This window comes from Bos indicus, chromosome 28 (genome assembly GCF_029378745.1).
Source record: "Bos indicus isolate NIAB-ARS_2022 breed Sahiwal x Tharparkar chromosome 28, NIAB-ARS_B.indTharparkar_mat_pri_1.0, whole genome shotgun sequence".
Taxonomy (NCBI): domain Eukaryota; kingdom Metazoa; phylum Chordata; class Mammalia; order Artiodactyla; family Bovidae; genus Bos; species Bos indicus.
This window is the reverse complement of record NC_091787.1, coordinates 16039210-16061983: the sequence shown is the minus strand read 5'-3', so window position 1 is coordinate 16061983 and position 22774 is coordinate 16039210. Positions and strand designations below refer to the sequence as shown.

Below are 22774 nucleotides of genomic sequence, written 5' to 3'. Positions count from 1 at the left end.
TCACATTTCCACTACATTTTATTTATCGTCTCTATCAGTTCTGCATTGTTGAATTCCTAATGATCTTGCTTTGAAATAGACTCTTAATACTTAGAGACTTAATGGCTATATGACAAAAAGGTATCATACATTTCCCTCAGGTGATTCTTCTGATCAACCATATTAAACAACATGGACTGAGGCTGTGCTTATAAATAAAATCTTTATGTAAATTATCTAAAGTTGAGTCACAGAAATCTCATTAATTCTTTTGCTTATAACAACTGCCTTTATATTTATAAGCCTTTAATATAACCTTGAATTCCTATCATATTTACAGCTTACAAAATACTTTCCTGCAGTGCGTCATTTGAGTCCCACAAGAATAGGTATTTTTACAGATGAGAACTGAAGTCCCAAAGAGTTCCTTGTTCCAGATCCTACTGAGCATAAGATGGAAGAATCAAACATTTGAATCAGAGCTTCTAACTCACTTTTTATGCCTCAGTTTGTGACCATCAGCCCCCAGCTGGGTGCCAGATGGAACCTGAGGCTGGAACGTTGGCCTCTGGGTAGCTGTGGTCTTCACGGTCCCCGGAGGAGCTCCATCTCCTTAGAACAAGTACATTGCACATAGATAAGGCCATTTGCAGTAAACTGGCTTTTTTTTTTTTTCTTATCAATCCATCATTCGTTAGAAATTTCAAAAACATTATTTTCATTTTTTAAGATGTTTGAAACTTCAGCAAGAATCTGATTTATTGGAAGGCCAAATGAGGGCAGGATAGTTGAGGAACTAACAGTGTCATGTTTACTGACATCTCCAAAGCCTGCAGAGTGATTTACTTTCTGGCAGGGAAAGAAAAATATTCAACACAGAAATTACTTTCGTTTCAGGTTCATCAGAAATGACATGAGTGTGGAAAATTTATAAAGTACCTTCATATATTTGTTTTTAAGAAATTTTACTAGTGGAGTAAAAAGATAGACTGTTTTAAAGATGGACTAGTTAGGAAAAAAAGAGACTGTTTTAGTAAAGTTGCAGCACTCATTAGAAAGATTCCTAGAAATCTAATATCATTAACTCATTTTTAGTAATAAAACAACTTTCCTCAATGTATAGAAAACAATTTATTATTTAATAATTGAATTTTTCATCCCCACTTTGGTTGAATTACAATATGTCCCTCTAGTCTTAGATACTTATGGCAGAGAAAGGCTTTCTTTTCTATCAACACAGAGCAGGCTCCTTTTGAATCAGCACTAATAGTGATATAATTAAAGAAATATGAGATCCATGAGTTCTTTAAAATGTCAGAGTTGAACTAGCCACTCTTTTAGAGGCTGAATATTTTTATAGCTTTCATGTGTGTGTGTGTGTATGGTGAAGGGAAGTATATCATCTATATGTAGGGTGCCAAGCAAGGAGAATGGGCTTCTATGGTGGCTCAGTGGTAAAGAATCCATCAGCCAATTCAGGAGACACAAGTTCAATCCCTGGATCAGGAAGATCCTCTGGAGAAGAAAATGGCAACCCACTCCTGTATTCTTGCCTGGGAAATCCCATGAGCAGAGGAGCCTCGTGGGCTACAGACCATGGGGTCACGAGTCCAACATGACTTAGCGACTAAACAACAAGCAAGGAGGATGGGCAGCTAATGCCCAAAGACCTGAACTTCTTGATGGCTTTTGGGCAAAGGGCTTTAAATGCAACATTAAGGGTGAGGGTTGCAAGGTGTGTGATCAACTTGTGGACATTCCTCTGTTTGGTTGTCGGTGAGGTAGCAGAGTGAGATTAGAACCAGAAGACTGATGCTTTATAGCTCTTTCCTTTTGGTTGGAAATTGTCTGCAGGCAGCATTTTGAGTATAGGGACTATGCTACTTGGATTCAGAGCTAGCGTTGGTGTTTGCTCAAGTTGGAAGAGACTTACTATCTGGATATATTTGTCCTATATGACCTACTGGAAAGAGCCAGCACAGCTTTTGGAATCACAACTCAGCTTCACAACCCACTTCTGGCATTTTCTAGCCATGGGATCTGTAACTCCTTTCAGCTTCACTAATTGCTGAACTGTGGATATGAGTTAATAGCATCTCTTTCATGGGTTGTCGTGGAGAATAAATGAGGTGATGTATGCCTCATTAGGCCTCCACCAAGTAACAGCCTAATAATTGGTGGAGTTTGTCTTTTGAGGTTTTTTTTTTTGAATTAAACAAACTTCATTCTCAAGTAAAATGAAGAGTTGCTTGGTCTAAGTCAGTGCCTGTGTGCACGCGTGCTCAGTCATATCCAACTCTTTGTGACTCATGGACTGTAGCCACCAGGCTCCTTTGTCCATGGGATTCTCCAAACAAGAATACTGGAATGGGTTGCCATTTCCTTCTCTGGTCTAAGTCAATAGGTATCACTTTTTTAGCAGAACTCTTTTTTTTTTTTTCTAAAACATTATTATAGGATCAAAAGGCAGTTTTGATTTCAAAACTATTTCAATTCTCAGTGGCCAACAATTTTTCATCATTTATGGAATTGTGGCTTCTTCCCTCAGAGCTCAGTCAATAAAGAATCTGCCTGCAATGCAGGAGACCCAGGTTTGATTCCTGGGTTGGAAAGATCTCTGGAGAAGAAAATGGTAACCTACTCCAGTATTCTTGCTTGGAGACCCATGGTTAGAGGAGCCTGGCAGGCTACAGTCTGTGGGGTTGCAAGGGTCGGACAAGACTTGGTGACTAAACCACTACTATAGAATTATGGAGACCCTGAAATGAATACTAAAAAAAAATTTAGAAAGAATATATTGAACGTCCATTAGGATGGCTACTATCAAAAATAGGAAGGGAGGGAGGAGGGAAGAAACAGGGAAAGAGACAAAGGAAGAAGAGAAGGAAAGAAAGTTGTTGGCAAGGACATGGAGAAATTGGAGCCCTTGTGCTCTGTGGAAAAGTGAAATGCTATAGCTGCTAGGGAAAAAAGTTATAGAGATTCCTCAAAAGGTTAGATATAGAGTCATCATATGATATAGCAATTCCACTTCTAAATACTATATATATATGTGTGTATATGTATATGTATATATACACAAAAAACAGACTCTCAAATATTTGTATACCAGGTTCAAAGCAGCATTATTCGCAATAACCAAAATGTAGAAGCAACACAAGTGTCCACTGACAGACAAATGAATAAACCAAATGTTGCATATACATACATACAATGAAATACTGTTCAGCCTTAGAAAGGCAGGACATTCTGACATATGATACAGTGTGGATGAACCTTGAGGACCATATGCTAAGTGAAATGAGCCAGTCACAAAAAGACGAATATTGTATCCTGCCACGTATATGAGATAACCAGAGTAGTCAAATTTAGAGAGATAGGAAGTAGCATAGTTTGACATGGTCTGGGGAAGAAGGGAATAAGGATATGTAATGAGTACAGAGTTTCAGTGTTGCAAGATGAAAAAAGTTCTGTTGGTTACACAACAATATGAATGTACTTAACACTACTTCAGTTCAGTTCAGTAGCTCAACTGTGTCAGCAAAGTAATGTCTCTGCTTTTTAAAATGCTGTCTAGGTTTGTCATAGCTTTTCTTCCAAGGAGCAAGTGTCTTTTAATTTTATGGCTGCAGTCACCACCTGCAGTGATTTTGGGAGCCCGTGAAAATAAAGGTGTCACTGTTTCCATTGTTTCCCCATCTGTTTGACATGAAGTGATCGGACAGGATGCCATGATCTTTGTTTTCTTAATGTTGAGCTTTAAGCCAACTTTTTCACTCTCCACTTTCACTTTCATCAAGAGGCTTTTTAGTTCCTCTTCACTTTCTGCCATAAGGGTGGTGTCATCTGCACATATGAGGTTATTGATATTTCTCCCAGCAATCTGGATTCCAGCTTGTGCTTCATCCTGCCGAGCATTTCACATGATGTACTCTGCATATAAGTTAAATAAGCAAGGTGACAATATACAGCCTTGACTCCTTTCCCAATTTGGAACCAGTCTGTTGTTCTATGTCCGGTTTTCTAACTGTTGTTTCTTGACCTGCAGACAGATTTCTCAGGAGGCGGGTCAGGTGGCCTGGTATTCCCATTTCTTTCAGAATTTTCCACAGTTTATTGTGATCCACACAGTCAAAGGCTTTAGTATAGATAATGAAGCAGGTATTTTTCTGGAATTCAGAATTTTCCACACTTAGTAATTTAACACTACTTAGCTGTACATTTAAAAGTGGTTAAACATAGAAAGTTTATATTTATTTTACTAAAATTAATTTTTTTTCATGTAAAGCATATACTGGAGATGTAAAGACAGTTCCAAAACCCAGTCGGCCCTAACATCCAGTGATACAAAGGTGGAAGATGAGTTTGTGATTGAGAAGAGAGTCCAAGACAAGTTTCCATCCCAGTTACCTGTCCCTCAGGAAACAGGCAGGATTGTATATATGACAGAGGGTGTGGGTGAGAAGAAAGAGGTGTGAAATATTTACTCTAAAGATGCTCTGTATTCCCCCACTACTAAACCATTTGCAGAACTAGAGGGAAACCTGGCAGTGTCTTATCTAAATTGAGGATGAGCCATCATCTGTTAATCCAAGTGAAAGCCTCTGACAGGATTAATGATACACAGTCTCGTATTATCCTTAGAAAAAAATAAATAAATCACTTGAGGTCTTCAGAGCAGAAAAGATCCAAACATTCAGAGCCTATTTCACAACAAACATCCAATATCCAAGCATTTGCTGCCACTTTCTGGGGGAGCCCAGAACTGTCTGGCATCTTCTCTGATGGAGTTTGGTTGGTCTCTCTGGTGAGTGGGGCTAAGGAAATGTCAGTGACATCAATATCTCAGTGTCAGTCTCAGCAAGACCTGTGTGGACTTAATCTTCTTATCCATAAAGCACAGAGAGAGAAGAGTTGATGTGGACTGAGTGAGCAGTTAGGAAATCTAGGGAAGAGAAAAAGATTTGATCCAAAAAGACTATTTCATTTCATTAGAGCTTGATGAAGTAAGAGAAAACTGGATTTTGACTAACACTGGTGGTCATCTCAATAATGATGATTATAGTATAAGGGGCGTTTCGGAGTGTATTTATACTTGTATTAATAATAGGCCACCTAAAGTTGAGTTTTGTTGCTGTTAGAAAACACCTACTTCTATATTAGACTGTGAAGGCCAGGATCTTTTCTTACCTTATATTCCATTGTTTGAAATATTCCTGGATATATCCTTGGAATCTCAAATCATTATCACTGAAAGAATCATTTGTTTGCATGTATTTTATGGATTTTAAAAAAATTTTTTTTTAAATTGAAGTATAGTTGATTAACAATGTTGTTAATTTCTTTTGTGCGGCAAAGTGACGTATGTTTTTTCATTTTCTTTTCCATTATGGTTTATCATAGGATATTGAATATAATTCCCAGTTCTATACAGTAGGACCTTGTAAGCCCTAATTCTCATTCTATCTCTCCCCTATCTCGCCTCCATGATGCTTTATGGATTTCTTAAGGCATGAAAAAGTCAGGCATTCTTATAAAAATAAAAAAAGGAGGTATTGATACATATTACAGCATGGATGAAGTTTCAAAACATGCTAAGTAAAAGAAGCCAGACACAAAAGGCCACATATTGTATGATTCCATTTGTATAAAGTGTTTGAAGTCAGAAAATCCATAGAGACAGAAAGTAGATTAGTGGTTGCCAGCAGGTTGAGGGGACAGAAAAAGTGACTGTTTAATGTATGAGGTTTCTTTCAGTGATTGTTAAAAAACGCGATTCAAATGAGTAAATTTGAAGATTTAATTGCCTTTATTCAATGATTCATTAATCAGTCAGCATCCCATCTAACACATAGAAAGTGCTCCCAGGAGCTGTATAGAAGAAAAGACATTGATAGGCAGAACGGGGTGGGAAAAGGACGTTTCTAGCAGAGTGGATTGTTCCAGGCAAGCTCACCTTCCTTTGGGAGAAGGCTGGTGTCCATTGGGCAGATTACCTCCCTAGTGCTGACCAGGTAATTCCAGATTGACTTGTTCAAGGTCACGTTCCTGGGAGACACTGAACTACAATTGGTTAGGTCTTAAGTCTTGGTGGGTCTTAGCACAAGTGTTCTGTTTGGGGCCTGTTTTTTCTTTTTCTAGCAGAAAGATGAAAATGTTCTAAGTTGATATGATGGCTGCACAACTTTGTGAATATACTAAAAAAAACCACTGAATCGCACACTTTAAAATGGTCAGCTTTATGGTATGTGACTTATATCTCAGTACACCTATTACAAAAATGAAGTATCCAAGAAGACTTGCAGTTGTGAGGGAGGAAGAAATTTTCCTCTGTCCTTCTAGGCTCTTCTGGCTGGACTAAAAATTAAACTGACGTGAGACGGATTAACAGGAGGAAATCAAACAAAAGTTTCATAACGTGTACATGGAAGAGACCAGGAAAACTGAGATACTTGCCCAAATGGATGAAATTCTCACTTTAAATATCATCTTAAGACAAAAGAGGAAGCTGGGAGCAGGGGTTAGGGACTTCAGCAGGGAGAAAGACAATTCACATGGAGATGAAAATTCATATGTTTGGTAAACATGTGAGTGTTTGGTGGACTAGGCAGAGAAAATAGGATACAGAGTGGACTCTGATCTCTAGGCCCTGCTGAGTTTCCCCATACCACAGTTCAGTTCCGTTCAGTCGCTCAGTTGTGTCCAACTGTCTGTAACCCCGTGGACTGCAGCACGCCAGGCCTCTCTGTCCATCACCAACTCTGGAGTTTACTCAAACTCATGTCCATTGAGTCAGTGATGCCATCCAACCATCTCATCCTGTGTTGTCCCCTTCTCCTCCCGCCTTCAATCTTTCTCAGCATCAGGGTCTCTACAAATGAGTCAGTTCTTCGCATCAGATGGCCCAAGTATTGGAGCTTCAGATTCAGTCCTTCCAATGAATATTCAGGACTGATTTCCTTTAGGATGGACTGGTTGGATCTCCTTGCTGTTTAAGGGACTCTCAAGAGTCTTCTCTAACACTACAGTTCAAAAGCATCTGTTCTTCGGTGCTCAGCTTTTTTATAGTCCAACTTTCACATCCATACTTGCGTGACTACTGGAAAAACCATAGCTTTGACTAAACGGACCTTTGTTGGTAAAGTAATGTCTCTGCTTTTTAATATGCTTTCTAGGTTGGTCATAACTTTTCTTCCAAGGAGCAAGCGTCTTTTAATTTCATGGCTGCAGTCACCATCTGCAATGTTTTTGGAGCCCCAAAATATAAAGTCTCTCACTGTTTCCATTGCTTCCCCATCTATTTGCCCTTAAGTGATGGGACCAGATGCCATGATCTTAGTTTTCTGAATGTTGAGCTTTAAGCCAACTTTTTCACTGTCCTTTTTCACTTTGATCAAGAGGCTCTTCAGTTCTTCTTCACTTTCTGCCATAAGGGTGGTGTCATCTGCATATCTGAGGTTATTGATATTTCTCCCAGCAATCTTGATTCCAGCTTGTGCTTCCTCCAGCCCAGCATTTCTCATGATGAAGAGGCTCTTCAGTTCTTCTTCACTTTCTGCCATAAGGGTGGTGTCATCTGAGGTTATTGATATTTCTCCCAGCAATCTTGATTCCAGCTTGTGCTTCCTCCAGCCCAGCATTTCTCATGATGTACTCTGCATATAAGTTAAATAAGCAGAGTGACAATATACAGCCTTGACGTACTCCTTTTCCTTTTTGGAACCAGTCTGTTGTTCCATGTCCAGTTCTAACTGTTGCTTCCTGACCTGCATACAGACTTCTCAGGAGGCAGGTCAGGTGGTCTGGTATTCCCATCTGTTTAAGAATTTTCCACATTTTGTGGTGATCCACACAGTCAAGTCTTTGGCACAGTCAATAAAGCAGAAGTAGATTTTTTCTGGAATATTCTTTCTTTTTCAATGATTCAGCAGATGTTGGCAATTTGATCTCTGATTCCTCTGCCTTTTCTAAAACAGCTTGAACATCTGGAAGTTCACAGTTCATGGACTATTGAAGCCTGGCTTGGAGAATTTTGAGCATTACTTTGCTAGCATCTGAGATGAGTGCAATTGTGCGGTAGTTTGAGCATTCTTTGGCATTGCCTTTCTTTGGGATTGTAATAAAAACTGACCTTTTCCAGTCCTGTGGCCACTGCTGAGTTTTCAAAATTTTGGCATATTGAGTGCAGCACTTTCACAGCATCATCTTTTAGGATTTGATCTGCAATTCCATCACCTCCACTAGCTTTGTTCATAGTGATGCTTCCTAAGGCCCACTTGACTTTGCATTCCAGGATATCTGGCTCTAGGTGAGTGATCACACTATCATGATTATCTGGGTCATGAAGATCTTTTTTGTATAGTTCTGTGTATTCTTGCCACCTCATCTTGCCACCTTAATATCTTCTGCTTCTGTTAGGTCCGTTCCATTTCTTTCCTTTATTGTGCCCATCTATGCATGAAATGTTCCCTTGGTGTTCCTAATTTTCTTTAAAAGATCTCTAGTCTTTCCCATTCTATTGTTTTCCTCTATTTCTTTGCATTGATCACTGAAGAAGACTTTCTTATCTCTCCTTGCTATTCTTTGGAACTCTGCATTCAAATTGGTATATCTTTCCTTTTCTCCTTTGCCTTTCACTTCTCTTCACAGCTATTTGTAAGTCCTCCTTGGACAACCATTTTGCCTTTTTGCAATTCTTTTTCTTGGGGTTGATCTTGATCCCTGCCTCCTGTACAATGTCAGGAACCTCCGTCCATAGTTCTTCAGGCCCTCTGTCTATCAGATCTAATCCCTTGAATCTATTCATCACTTCCACTGTATAATTGTAAGGGATTTGATTTAGGTCATACCTGAATGGTCTAGTGGTTTTCCCTACTTTATTCAATCTACGTCTGATTTTGGCAATAAGGAGTTCATGGTCTGAGCCATAGTCAGCTCCTGGTCTTGTTTTTGCTGACTGTATAGAGCTTCTCCATCTTTGGCACAAAGAATATAATCAATCTGATTTCAGTGTTGACCAACCGGTGATGTCCATGTGTAGAGTCTTCTCTTGTGGTTTGGTATCCCCATACCACATCTAACCCATATTCTTTTCAAATATCTAGTGATAGCTCTATCAAGGAATAGGCCCTCTATCTAAATTCTTCTTAAAAAAAAAATTATTGATTATTTGGCTACAGGGTCTAGGTTGCAGCACACAGGATCTTTAGTTGAGGCATATGGGATCTAGAACCAGGACCGCCGGCACTGGGAGCCTGGGGTCTCAGTCACAGCACCACCGGGGAAGTCCCTCTATATAATTTATTTTAGACAGTTAGGGAAGGTCAAAGGTTCTTCCTGGGCCTTGATTGCAGCTTGAAAGAAATCTGCATGCCAAAGAGACACATTTTGGGGTGACAAAATTTGTTCCCTTACAAAATTTTACCAAAAAGTATTTTTGTATCTCAAGGAAATTAAAGGGAACAAATTCAATTCTGTACTTTTTTCCAACATTGTATCAAAATCGATCACGTATCAAACATGCATTGAGTACCTGTTCTGTGCCTGGAGATTAGTAGATGTCATCTTAGAGAGGAAGGAGAAAAATATTTTCCTCTACCCTCCTAGGTTTAGTTTCTGGGGTTCTGCAAATTAAATGGACAAAAGACAGATTAACCAGATGAAGGTTATGTATGTTAATAGAAGCCTTCACAGAAAAGAAGTGAAGGCCCAAAGCGGACAATTAAACTCTGGAGGCTTATATGACATTTTAACAATGAGTAATAAAGCATTGGAGAAGGAAATGGCAACCCACTCCAGTGTTCTTGCCTGGAGAATCCCAGGGACGGGGGAGCCTGGTGGGCTGCCGTCTATGGGGTCGCACAGAGTCGGACATGACTGAAGCAACTTAGCAGCAATAAAGTTGTGGGAAAGCGACAAGATAAAGGAAAGGGAGCTTGTGTTCTAGGGGTGGTAAATTGTGGGAAGGTAAATATATGCAGGGTATTGGGTACCTGGAGTGCTACTGAGAAGGAAGAATAGTTTAGTAAGCTCTGTTAGGCAGATTAAACTCAGATTGTCTGTGTTGATTAAGAGGCACTCTCTTCTTCCTGGAAAGGGAGAGGAGACACCTTTACAAAGGGAAATGTGTGCCCCGTTTTTAGAGAAGAGCAGAACAGAGAGTTCAATACAATCCTTAAGTCAGAGAGGCCTATTTGGGGGTGGCACGTGCTGTTCTTCAACTGCTTCTCTCAGAAGCTAAAAGACTTTTCAAAAGATAGGCATCTATGGGACAAAAAAGGATGCTGGCAAGCCTTGCTTAAATGTCTTTCTGGTGCTTTCTCTGTGATTCATTTACTCATCATTTTCTTGTTGCTGTTTACACTAGGGAATAAGGATGAAGTACAAGAGAACAGAATGAGAAAACATACAAATCTTAAAATGTGTGTTTTAAATACAAGTCATTAGCACATTGAAGTCTTCATATTCTGAAATTTTGTTTGTTCTTTGAAATTTTTAAACCTAGTAATAACTTAGAGGTGAAATTTAATATAAATGGGAAGAGTTAGAAGAGGGTATCAGATTCCCTCTCAACATTTAATTAATTTATAATTTGTTTTCAGTTTCAACCATATCAAGGAGCTAAACTAAACGAATCATCATCTCTAACTATGCAGAAAACTTTGATTGATACCATCCACTTATTCTGTCACTCAGTGGTAACCACGCCCGACAGTTTTTAAGAAGAAGAGAGAAAGGGGAGAGGTTGGAGGAGATCAGTAATCAACTGCCCTTTATATATTTAAATGAAATGAAAAGTCTGCTGTTTATTACAGCACAGCAAATAACATAGTAACATAGCAAATGGAGCTGAATTCACTTTGGGGAGTTGCAGAAACAATCTTACTTTGGTGACTATTTTGTAAAGGAGCGTGGCTCCTATTTAGCTTGGTTTTGCAGTGAGAATTGAGGCGAGAAGAGATAAGCCAGCAATTCCACCGTTTCCCAGCAGAGGCAGCTGTTTTGTGCAGGTCCCTGTTTTTCAATATGGCACTCACATGTTTCCATTGGGTCCTATCACATATCAAGTTAAATGCTACCTGTGTCTCTATCAGCTACGGCACCCCTGCCTCTCTTTCGCTGCTGAGCTCAGCCACAGGCCTTCTAAAGTTTCACAGATTTAGCCCACACTTCTGTAACACTTTTGCATCCATCCTAAGAACTGCTGGTTTAGCACCTTCCTGAAATGGCAGCCCACTCTGGTGTTCTTGCCTGGAGAATCCCAGGGATGGCGGAGCCTGGTGGGCTGCCATCTGTGGGGTCGCACAGAGTCGGACACGACTGGAGCGACTTAGCAGCAGCAGCAGAGTTCACCCACAGGTTCAGATCTGCATGTCTTTTCCACCCAAACTATTACATAATGTCTTTGTGAGATGCAGTCATCTCATGTATTTTTAAATGTCTCTGTGATAATGTAATAGGTGACACTTGTGTTTAATAAATGCCAAGCACCATTCTTAAGACTGTGCTTATTAACTAACTTAGTGCTCATGATGATTCTATAGTATAGATATCAATATTATCATTACCTAATTTTGCAGATACAGGAAAATTAAATACACTTTCCTAAGCTTATGCAGCTGGTATGGAGCAGGCCTGGGATATGAATTAAGCAGTCTGGCTATAGAATATTAGCTCTCAGCTCCTGAATATCCTGACCACAATACACTCCATCTCTTGGTACACTGTGAGGTACTCCAGAAAAGTGCTGATAGTAAAAATTAGTTGTGTTTGCAGCTGCGTTAGAAGTTCAGGGGTGGCATGGTCTAGTCTAGCAAGGGAATCATGAACTTAAGAGTCAGATTACTGCAGCTTTGTGACCTTTTGACAAGTTATTTTGATTTGTTTGGGTTTTAGTCTCCTCATCTGTAACATAAAGAAAAAAGTATTAGTACCTCTTATTAAGGTTTTTGTGGGAGTTAAATCAGATAAGAGATATGAAATACCAGTGAGTTTCCCTTTTCCTTTCCATGTGAATTACCTCATTTGTCCCCTTAGCAGTTCTGTGATGGAGGCACTGGAGGTATTATATCCATTATACAAATGAGAATATAAATCCATAAAGGTGTGGTTTAATGTATTTCATTGCTTTGAGATAATTCTTGACCATGATCTCTTCAGGTATTTCTTCTGCTTTATTTTCTCTCTTCTCCTTATGTGATTCCAGTCAGCTGTCTTATATCATCCCACAGCTCTTGTGGGCTCCATTCTTTCTTCCCATTCTTTTTTCCTTTGTGTTTCACTTTGGATCGTTCATACCAGTGCATCTTTCTTTCAGTTCACTGATTCTCCCCGCAGCTGTGTAATTTACTGATAATCCGTCAAAGGAATGCTTCATTTCTTTTTAATTTTATTTTTATTTTATATTGGAGTGTAGTTGATTTATAATATTGTGTTAGTTTCAGGTGTACAGCAAAGTGGTTCAGATTTACATATATCCATTCTTTCTTAGATTCTTTTCCCGTATTGGTTATTACAGAATATTGAGCAGAGTTCCCTGTGCTATGCAGTAGGTTCTTCTTTATTCTCTATTTTATATATAGTAGTGTGTATATGTTAATCCCAAACTCCTAATTCATCCCATCCTCCACCTTTCCCTTTTAATAACTTCAAGTTTTTTTTGAAGTCTGTGAGCCTGTTTTCAGTTTTAAACAAGTTTGTTTGTATCATTTTTTAGATTTCACATATAAATGACAATCATGTGGTATTTGTCTTTCTCTGCCTGACTTACTTCACTTAGTATGATAATCTCTTAGTATGATAATCTTCACTTAGTATGATAACCATCCATGTTGCTAGAAATGGCATTGTTTTATTTTTTATGGCTGAGTAGTATTCCATTGTATATATGTACCACATCTTCTTCTTTTAGATTATTTTATTTTAATTGGAGGTTAATTACAATGTTGTGGTTTTCACCACACATTGACACGCAGCAGCCACAGGTGCACATGTGTCCCCCCATCCTGAACCCCCTCCCACCTCCCTCCCCACCCCATCCCTCTGGGTTGTCCCAGAGCACCAGCTCTGAGTGCCCTGCTTCAGGCATTGAACTTGCCATGGTCATCTATTTTACATATGGTAATGTACATGTTTCAGTGCTCTTCTCTCGTATCATCCCACCCTCGCCTTCTCCCACATAGTCCAAAAGTCTGTTCCTTACATCTGTGTCTCTTTTGCTGTCTTGCATATAGGGTCATCATTACTGTCTTTCTAAATTCCGTATATATGAGTTAATATACTTTATTGGTATTCCATTGTATATATGTACCACACCTTCTTTATCCATTCATCTGTCAGTGGACCCTCAGGTTGGGAATGCTTCATTTTTGATAGTGTGGTCATCTTCTTGAGTGTTTCCATTTGACAGAAACTCCTTAACTTCTGATGCATGTTGTTCATCTGTTCTGCTGGATAGAATGTAGACACTCTGCAGACACTGAGGGAAATATCCATACCTGGAAACGGGCATGCTTCTTCTTCCATCAGGCTGTAGATGTGGACAGACAAACCAGTTGAGTCCAGAGTTGATCCAGATTACATTTTGTCTGCACCACAGGCTTCACCTCCCACTAGAGGGGACTGCATCGCCTTATGCTGAAGTGGGGCCAGCAAGTCAGAGATTTTCCTTGGTTGGTGTGCTCTGCACTCAGCTCTGCCTGCACACTTGTAGCACAGAATTCAACTCTGACCAAGCTCCTGTGCCACCTCAGGAGTTGACCACAGCTGCTTCTTACACTAGGCTAGGTTCATGTGGGGATGAGGGGTCTTTCATTCTGGGTCTGCTTCACTCTTAGGTCATGTGTCTAGGCCTCAGACCTGGGGCTGTCTCAGGATCCATGCCTTTTCTACCATGGCAACTAACCTTGGCCTTGTGTCTGTGGTTGTGATCTAAAGTGGCCTTAGTATTCAGCAGCATGAAGTAGGATTTCAGTTTCCTGGTCAGAGATTGAAGTCAGGCCACGGCAGTGAGAGTGCTGAATCCTAGTCCCCAGATCATGATGACCAATAGCCAGTGACAATCCATTGGCCCGTTGTCTTTGTAGAAATGAATTTCCACAAAGAGAAAGTGGTGAACAACTAAGTGGTGGTGGTTTAGTTGCTAAGTTGTGTCTGACCATTTGTGACCCCATGGACTGTAGCCCACCAGGCCCCTCTGTCCATGGGATTTCCCAGGCAATAATATTAGAGTGGGTTGCCATTTCCTTTTCCAAGGGATCTTCCTAACCCAGGGGTCGAACTCGAGTCGCCTGCATTGCAGGCATATTCTTTACCATCTGAGCCACCAGGGAAGCACCTAAATAAGTGTTTATTAGGAGGAAAAAAGAGTACGTGTGAATAGACTCACGGGTGAATTCAGAAAGTGTTGAACCTTTTTTGGTAGTTTGGATCACTTTTCTGGGGCATTTCTTCTGGGGTTCCTCTAGCCAGTCTTCTTGCTTTGCCTGGCTCTGAGTCCATATTTGGTTTAAGTCAGGGTCCTCCCTGTGTGTGTACCCTGTGTGTACATGCCTCTCTTAGCCAAGGTGGGCTCTAGTGAAGAGGACTGTGGGAAGGTTGACATTGCCTACTATGGGGTGGTAGCCCCTCCCTTTTGGCCCCCAAGGAGCCTTTCTGTGCATGTGTAGTTGGGAAGGGTTCCTTGATCTCAAGAATGAGGAATATGTGGTCTCTTATCTTTTATCCGGACAGGGCTCAGCTTCTCCTCCCGCCTGCTATTATCTTCATCTTGGAGTGTCTGTCCACAGGGGTCAGACTCCAGCTGCTCCGTGTGGGGCTCCTCTGTCTCCTGCCTCAGTGGTAGATTTGAAGGTTCCTCATACATACAGGCAGCCTGCATCCCAGAAAGCAGGCACATTGTTCACATTTCCTGAGCCACTAGTGAGGTCTCCTAAACAAGCCTTTTTATCTCTCATATCATTGGACTCTTGATTTGTTGGGATTGCATAATTTTGTGGTTCCCTTGTGTAATGGAAATGCAACACTGGGCCTGGTGCCTAGTAGGACATAAAAAATCTTTATTGGTTAACTGAGGAACCTAAATAGAAACATCCTGTTGACTGTCCAAAGGTCCCACTCTCATTTTGACTTGTTCCTATTTGACAGAAGAGGTCACTGCCTGACTCAGGAGTACAAAAGTATGCGTTTCTTTTAGAAGCTTCACTGGACAGAGTTGAGAAACATAGTCTTTAAGCAAAGCTATTATGATCTCTGACTGAAAATACACACATTCACACACCACCTCTGAGGGTCTAGAAAACTGAATTCTGATTCTGCCTCTCATTAGCTGTCTCTTAATATGCAGATTACCCACCAGATCTATTCCTCAGTTTATTTATCAAATGGGATTAATTATATGTATCTTACTTCAATAGATGGTTGTGAAGGTAAAATGAAATTACATAAGTAATTTAGAACACTTTCTAAGTGCTATAGAAATATAAAGTATTCCTCTAGGAGGGGTCAGAGAGGTGTAGAAAAAAGTGGGAGTTTGAATTTCAAGGCACCCTTTTGACATCTACACATCACCATAAGAGAGAGTCCATGAATATGGAAGAGAGCAAAATTAGAAATAGAGCTCTTCCTCTCACTAAAATTAGCCTACTTGTGATAAAGGTTAATTAAGTCCTTCTCCACCAGGCAAGGACACATTTTTAAAGGGAAATAGCATGTCAGCCCTGACTCGTGCTGGGGAGTGATGAGGTCTTCGTGTCATATCTCACTTTGAGCTCAGTAAGCTCTCCTGTTTCCTACAGACCTAACCTGATGTTCCATTTCCTGTCTCAGGCCTAGAATTCCTCCTCCGTGCTGCTTGATTCATTTATATACTTGTACTCAGACAACAGAGACAAGTTCAATTCAGTTCAGTCGCTCAGTCATGTCCAACTCTTTGTGACCCCATGAATCGCAGCACGCCAGGCCTCCCTGTCCATCACCAACTCCCGGAGTTTACTCAAACTCATGTCCATCAAATCGGTGATACCATCCAGCCATCTCATCTTCTGTTGTCCCCTTCTCCTGCCCCCAATCCCTCCCAGCATCAGGGTCTTTTCCAATGAGTCAACTCTTTGCATGAGGTGGTCAAAGTACTGGAGTTTCAGCTTCAACATCTGTCCTTCCAATGAACACCCAGGACTGACCTCCTTTAGAATGGACTGGTTGGATCTCCTTGCAGTCCAAGGGACTCTCAAGAGTCTTCTCCAACACCACAGTTCAAAAGCATCAATTCTTCAGCGCTCAGCCTTCTTCACAGTCCAACTCTCACATCCATACATGACCACTGGAAAAACCATAGCCTTGACTAGACGGACCTTTGTTGGCAAAGTAATGTCTCTGCTAGAGACAAGTAAGACCATCAAAAAAGTCATCAGGAAGCTTCTTTCTGCCAACTTCATTCATACCCCAAATCATGTGCACCAAAGAGTGCCAAAGTATACACAAGGCACAGCCTATATAGTTTTACTTCCTTTGCCTGGATTCAATCCCTGGATTGGAAGGAGCCCGTGGAGAAGGGAATGGCTACCCATTCCAGTATTCTTGCCTGGAGAATTCCATGGACAGAGGAGCCAGCAGGCTACAGTCCATGGAGTCACAGTCAGATACAACTGAGTGACTAACACTTGTCACCTGTTACGCACCATTGAAACCTTCAACCACAAGCTGATGAGTCTAGAGCACAGGTCAACCAACTACTGCCTACAGGCCAAATCCAACTTGCCAGCTGTTTTATCAATAAAGTTTTATTGGAACACAGTCACTCCCATTTCTGTGCCTATTGCATGGGGCTGCTTTATCACCCCAAAGGCAACACTGACAAATTGCAGTACAAGTGGTATGACCTGCACAGCCAGAAACATTTGATATCCGGCCCTTTGCAGAAAAAGTGTGTCTACCGCTTGGTCTAGAGCAATATTAGGCCTGTCCACTCCCCGCCAACATTACTAAGCCACATTTGGTTTATTCAGATCTCTTTCTCCTTCTTTGATTTAATGAACTAATTATTATGGAACTGATTTATGCAATAGCACCTAAGAAAAATGAGATAAAGAGTTGTTCAGATGTGAGAATGTATAATGTTATAAAGTATTTAACTAGGAAAGTTCATAGAAAATACAAAAAAAAAAGTAATAACACTCCATAAGGATGCAGTCAGCCAACCAAATCTAAAATGTAGAAAACTCTACACAATAAACCACCCAGTTTTTCCAGAAAATACCTGGGCATGGAAAATCAAAAGTGGAGTAGGGCATCTGTGGAGATTCAAAGAAACTTAAGGTATATTTCAACCTAATGCAACTTGTGGATCTTCTTTTTGTTTAGACAGTCGATGTTTCTGTATTGATCTGTGTCCACACATCTCGCAAGCCCTCTTCTTCTAATACCCAAAGGTTCTTTTGGATTTTCTTTTTACTTTTTGAAAAAAAATTTGGCCACACAGCTTGCAGGATCTTAGTTCCCCAAACAGGGATCCAACCTGCACCCCCTGCAGTGGAAGCACAGAGTCCTAACCACTGGACTGCCAGGGAAGTCCCAAGATGTGTATCTTCTGTTTGAACACAACTCTACTGAGATGATTTAAACATAGAAGAGATCTTGGTGTTTTGAAGGGGTTATTTGTACTTATGTATAATGATATTGTGATTAGTTGTTCATAAATATCCTTATCTATTCAAGATAATTAAATTATGATATGGTATTTGTGGGTAAAATAATATGATGCCCAGGATTTTCTTTCTACTCTCCAACTCCTTCAGTCAGAAAAATATAGTAGAGAATATAAAAGGAATAATATTGGCAAATGTTTGATGATTATTGAGCCAGAGTGTTGAGTACATTAAGCTCACTGTGGCTTTCTCTCAAACTTTGGTCTTTTTGAAAATTTTCACTATGAGATCTTTTTTTCAGAAGCATGAATTGAACCTGAGTCTCCTGCATTGCAGGCAGATTTTTTACCATCTGAGCCTCCAGGGAAGCCCATTAGTTTGAGTCATCTTTTAATTTGGATCCTGGTTTTGCTAGCTGTTTCTAATCTGTAGAATGGACATTGTGATTCAGATTATATGTGATATTGTGAGGATTATGAAAACTCATTGAGACAGTAAAAAGTTTAACACTGCATAATTCATAGGAAATGAATTAATACCTCGTAGCTATTATTTTGTATTTGCTATCACATGACAGGAATGTAAATACTTATGAGCCTAGTTCATTTATCATGTAATTGACTTCTGTGAATTACAGACCTTAAACCCATATTGTTGCCAATCGAGAAGAAGGAGCCAACAAATAATAAATGCTGGAGAGGGTGTGGAGAAAAGGGAACCCTCTTACACTGTTGGTGGGAATGCAAACTAGTACAGCCACTATGGAGAACAGTGTGGAGATTCCTTAAAAAACTGGAAATAGAACTGCCTTATGATCCAGCAACCCCACTGCTGGGCATACACACTGAGAAAACCAGAAGGGAAAGAGACACGTGTACCCCAATGTTCATCGCAGCACTGTTTATAATAGCCAAGACATGGAAGCAACCTAGATGTCCATCAGCAGATGAATGGATAAGAAAGTGGTGGTACATATACACAATGGAGTATTACTCAGCCATTAAAAAGAATACATTTGAATCAGTTCTAATGAGGTGGATGAAACTGGAGCCTATTATACAGAGTGAAGTAAGCCAGAAGGAAAAACATAAATACAGTATACTAATGCATATATATGGAATTTAGAAAGATGGTAACAATAACCCGGTGTACGAGACAGCAAAAGAGACACTGATGTATAGAACAGTCTTATGGACTCTGTGGGAGAGGGAGAGGGTGGGAAGATTTGGGAGAATGGCAATGAAACATGTAAAATATCATGTAGGAAACGAGTTGCCAGTCCAGGTTCGATGCATGATGCTGGATGCTTGGGGCTGGTGCACTGGGACGGCCCAGAGGGATGGTATGGGGAGGGAGGAGGGAGGAGGGTTCGGGATGGGGAACACATGTATACCTGTGGCGGATTCATTTTGATATTTGGCAAAACTAATACAATTATGTAAAGTTTAAAAATAAAATAAAATTAGAGAGAAAAAAAAAATAAATAAAAAAAAAGAAGGAGCCAAAAGAGAAAATGTTTTCACTGTGTACACATATTTCCTTGACAGTCTGGAAACAGTCACAGAACCTGTCGATATATGGAGGAAAACTGTGGTACCCAGGGGATCGTGATTGGAATGTCAGATTGTCCTGACAATACATCTGTCCTCAACAGTAGTTTTTTTGTTTGTTTGTTTGTTTTAATCAACATAGTCGTTTTCTGTGAAATTGCTAATAAGCGCCTGTGAACACTTTAAGCCCATTGTGCATGGGAAGCCCTGTGACTTTGTAGGACACTGACAGACTTCCCAGTTTGAGTTACTCTCCTCTCTCCTTGACAGCTTGCACTGAGATGACCTAGAGCCGGTTCTGAGTAACATGACACCCTTTCACTGCATCTCAGATGACTAATCCTCCATTTAGTCAACCATTCAGTAGCCAGCATGCATCATTCACATTTACAGGAAAACACATGGACTTAAAGGCACAGGATGTTAGAACAAAAACAATAACCATCCCATCAAACAAATGACATAAACTTGGGCCCTACCCCCACTGAGAGTGTCCCTTAAAATTCATCCCTTTGCGGGGGTCTCATTCTGAGTAAAATTACCATCAGACAAAGATGTTGGGAAGCATTCTGTTCACAATGGATATTTTAAAAAAATAAAAAAATAAGAGAAATGTGAGATGTTGGAGAAGGCTGGGAAGAAATGTTTTGCTTGAACTCAAAATAATAACACTGTACTTTCTGTTCCTGTTCTTCCACAGAATGACATCACTCCTCTACATGTTGCATCAAAAAGAGGAAATGCCAACATGGTAAAACTATTGCTTGATCGAGGAGCTAAAATTGATGCCAAAACAAGGGTAAGGGTGCAACTTAGGTACTTGCTTATGCTTATTTTCAGGAAGCAGGTCTGCTTCTACTAATGCCTTTGTTGCTGGCTCAGCCCTGGCTTTGTTATTTCCTTTGTTGTCATCTCTTAGAAAATGACTGCTAAGCTGATTCTTCTTATAATGAGATAATGATCCCCATTTATAAAGCTTTAATATACATTTAAATAGTACTGGGATTTAATTATAGAAACTAAGGCTTAGGTCCAGAGTTTTTGTTGAGTTAAATTTTTAAGTATTTAATCACTACTTGATACTGCAGACAGAGCTATTGGGCCAGTTTGATTATAAAACTGACATTTTATTTAAAAACAAATCTGTCTCCCTTTGCACACTGCTGGTGCAGCCACTATGGAAAACAGTATGGAGGTTCCTCCAAAAACTAAAAATAGAACCAGCATATGACCCAGCAGTCTACTTGGGTGTATACACCCCCAAACAATTGAAAGAAGTAATTGAAGCCATGTAATAGTCAAGAGGTGGAAGCAACCCAATATCCATGGATAGAAAATGGTTAAAGAAAATGCGTTATGTACATACAGTGGAATGTTATTCAGCCTTATAAGGAAATCCTGTCAATTCCCCAGTATGAATGAGTCTTGAGAACATTATGCTAAGTGACAGAAACCAGTCACAAAAGTACAAATACTGTATGTCCCACTTACAGAGGTACCAGCAGTAAACACATCAAAACAGAAATAGAATGGCACTTGCTGGAGGCTTAGGGACGGGGAAATGGGGAGTTGTTGAGTGTCAGTATTGTAAGATAAAGTTTTAGAGATGTTATACAACATGAATATAGCTAATACTACTTAACTCTGCATTTAAAAGTGGTTAGGAGAGTCAATTTTATACTGTGGGTTTTTTTAACCACAATTTAACAAATTTTTTCAACATAGGTCAGTCTAGGCAGGTGTTTTGCCATGTTAATTGTTTGGTGTGAGGCACTGTTGTGGGGAGGGGAAAGAAGTGAGACTTAGAATCAAGTTGGAATCCCAGAAGGTGAGCTTTAGCTGGTTGGCTTAGTTTGATGAGGTGATGTAACCTTCTGCATGCAGTTTCTGTATCTGAAAATAAGATTAATGGCTTCCTTGAAGGCTTGTTGCAGTGCTCAAGCTAATGTTTGTAAACTGTATTGGCATAAAGTAGACCAGAAATAAATCCCAGCCGTTGCTAGTAGATGTACACCTCAGAGATATTGCAGCTTTGGTTCCAGACCACTGCGGTGAAGCAGTATTGCAAAAAGACAAGTCACAGGAATTTTTGGACTTCCTAATGTGTATAAAAGTTATGTTTATACCATATTATAGTCTATTGTGTAAAAGCATTATGTCTTTAAGAGTGTATATACTTTAAATTAAAAAGTACTTTATTGCTAAAAAAAAAATAAAATCCTAACTAGTATTGGAGCCTTTAGCAAGTTATAATCTTTTTGCAATAGTAACATAAGAACCACTGGCCAGAGATCATCATAACAAATATAATAAGAAGAAAGTTTGAAATGTTGCAAGAAGCACAAAAATGTGACACAGACACAAAGTGAGGAAATGGTTGGAAAAATGGCCTTGCCTGATGAGGGTAGCCGCCAACCTTCAACTTGTAAAAAAAAAAAAAAGAGAGAAAAGCAGTATCTGCAAAGGGCAATAAAGCAAAGCACAGTAAAATGAGGTGTGCCCGTATAATTCAGAGCTCCAGTTAACATTTAACTTCTGACCAGGGATTTTCTTGTTCAACATTTCATTTAAGAGCAAAATGTGCTCTTATAAATATCCTCCTCTCTAAGGGTTTTGCAGAGTTATCCCTGTCTTGTAATTGTATCTCCTGCAATCCTGTGGTTCCTCTTTCCAAGAATCCTGATATTTCTAAAACTGGTCCAGTAACCCTGACTTGGTTCCTGTAGTCCTTGATTCAGTACTTTATCTTTCACTGCATGTATTCACTCAAGCAATTAATGATTATTGAATGCCTACTGTGGGCCAGACTTGGCTAAGTCATGGAGAAAGCCCACAAGCCCCCTCCCCTGCCCTCATGAGGCTGATTGATCATTTGTCTGTTGTATACTCTGACTTGAAGATAGCCCAGCCCTGGGTATTTGACAGGAGACCAGACTTCTTTGTCTTAGTATTGTTGAACCTGAAAGTTTTATGCCTTGTGTGTAGCATAAAAGAAACAAGCTTTCTGGAGAGGGGAATGAAGGAAGATGAGAGTTTACCCGCTACAAGACTGTCTGACTGGGGAAGTAAATTGAAGCGAGGTCTTATTGCATTGACCTGACATTATTTGCTAAGAAGCCATCAGCAGTAGGCTAGACCTGTTGCTTTAAGTGGCAGGGGTGTTCTGCTGAGTACAGGAGCGGTTGCAAAAAAGAATAAGTTAGATAATCATCACTTAATGCCTCTTGGTTACCTGCAGAGGTAGAGGGTCATTTGTGAATACAGAAATGTTTGTGAAGAGTGAGGAGGGATACTGGAGCTGAGCAGAACAGAGAAACTTGTATAGTTATACTTGGCTATCCAGCTGGATTTTAATGAAGTGTATGGATTAGAAATGACCATATTTCTCCCTCTCTTGATTTAGTCATCAATCACCAGAACAGCAAAATTGCTTGCCAGTAATTTTGCATCATTTATCAAACACTTACTTCTTCCATTTGGTACAACAGGAAGAGGACCGGGTATGTAGGAAATTCAGGTCCCATATTAAAGGGGCACGTGGTGTCACGGGGGAGGCTAGAATGAAACATACAAACGCTTCTGGACAAAAGCATCAGACATGCA

General features: G+C 40.0%; 1 protein-coding gene across 2 annotated transcripts in view; it reads left to right on the top strand.

Annotated features, from left to right (window-relative positions):
* The window catches only part of ANK3 (ankyrin 3), a 382561-nt gene that overhangs the window by 159462 nt on the left and 200325 nt on the right, over positions 1-22774 (top strand). For both annotated transcript variants that reach the window (XM_070781829.1, XM_070781830.1), the window contains exon 8: positions 19872-19970. In XM_070781829.1, the coding sequence (XP_070637930.1) occupies positions 19872-19970 (99 nt within the window). The remainder of the gene's footprint in view (positions 1-19871; positions 19971-22774) is intronic.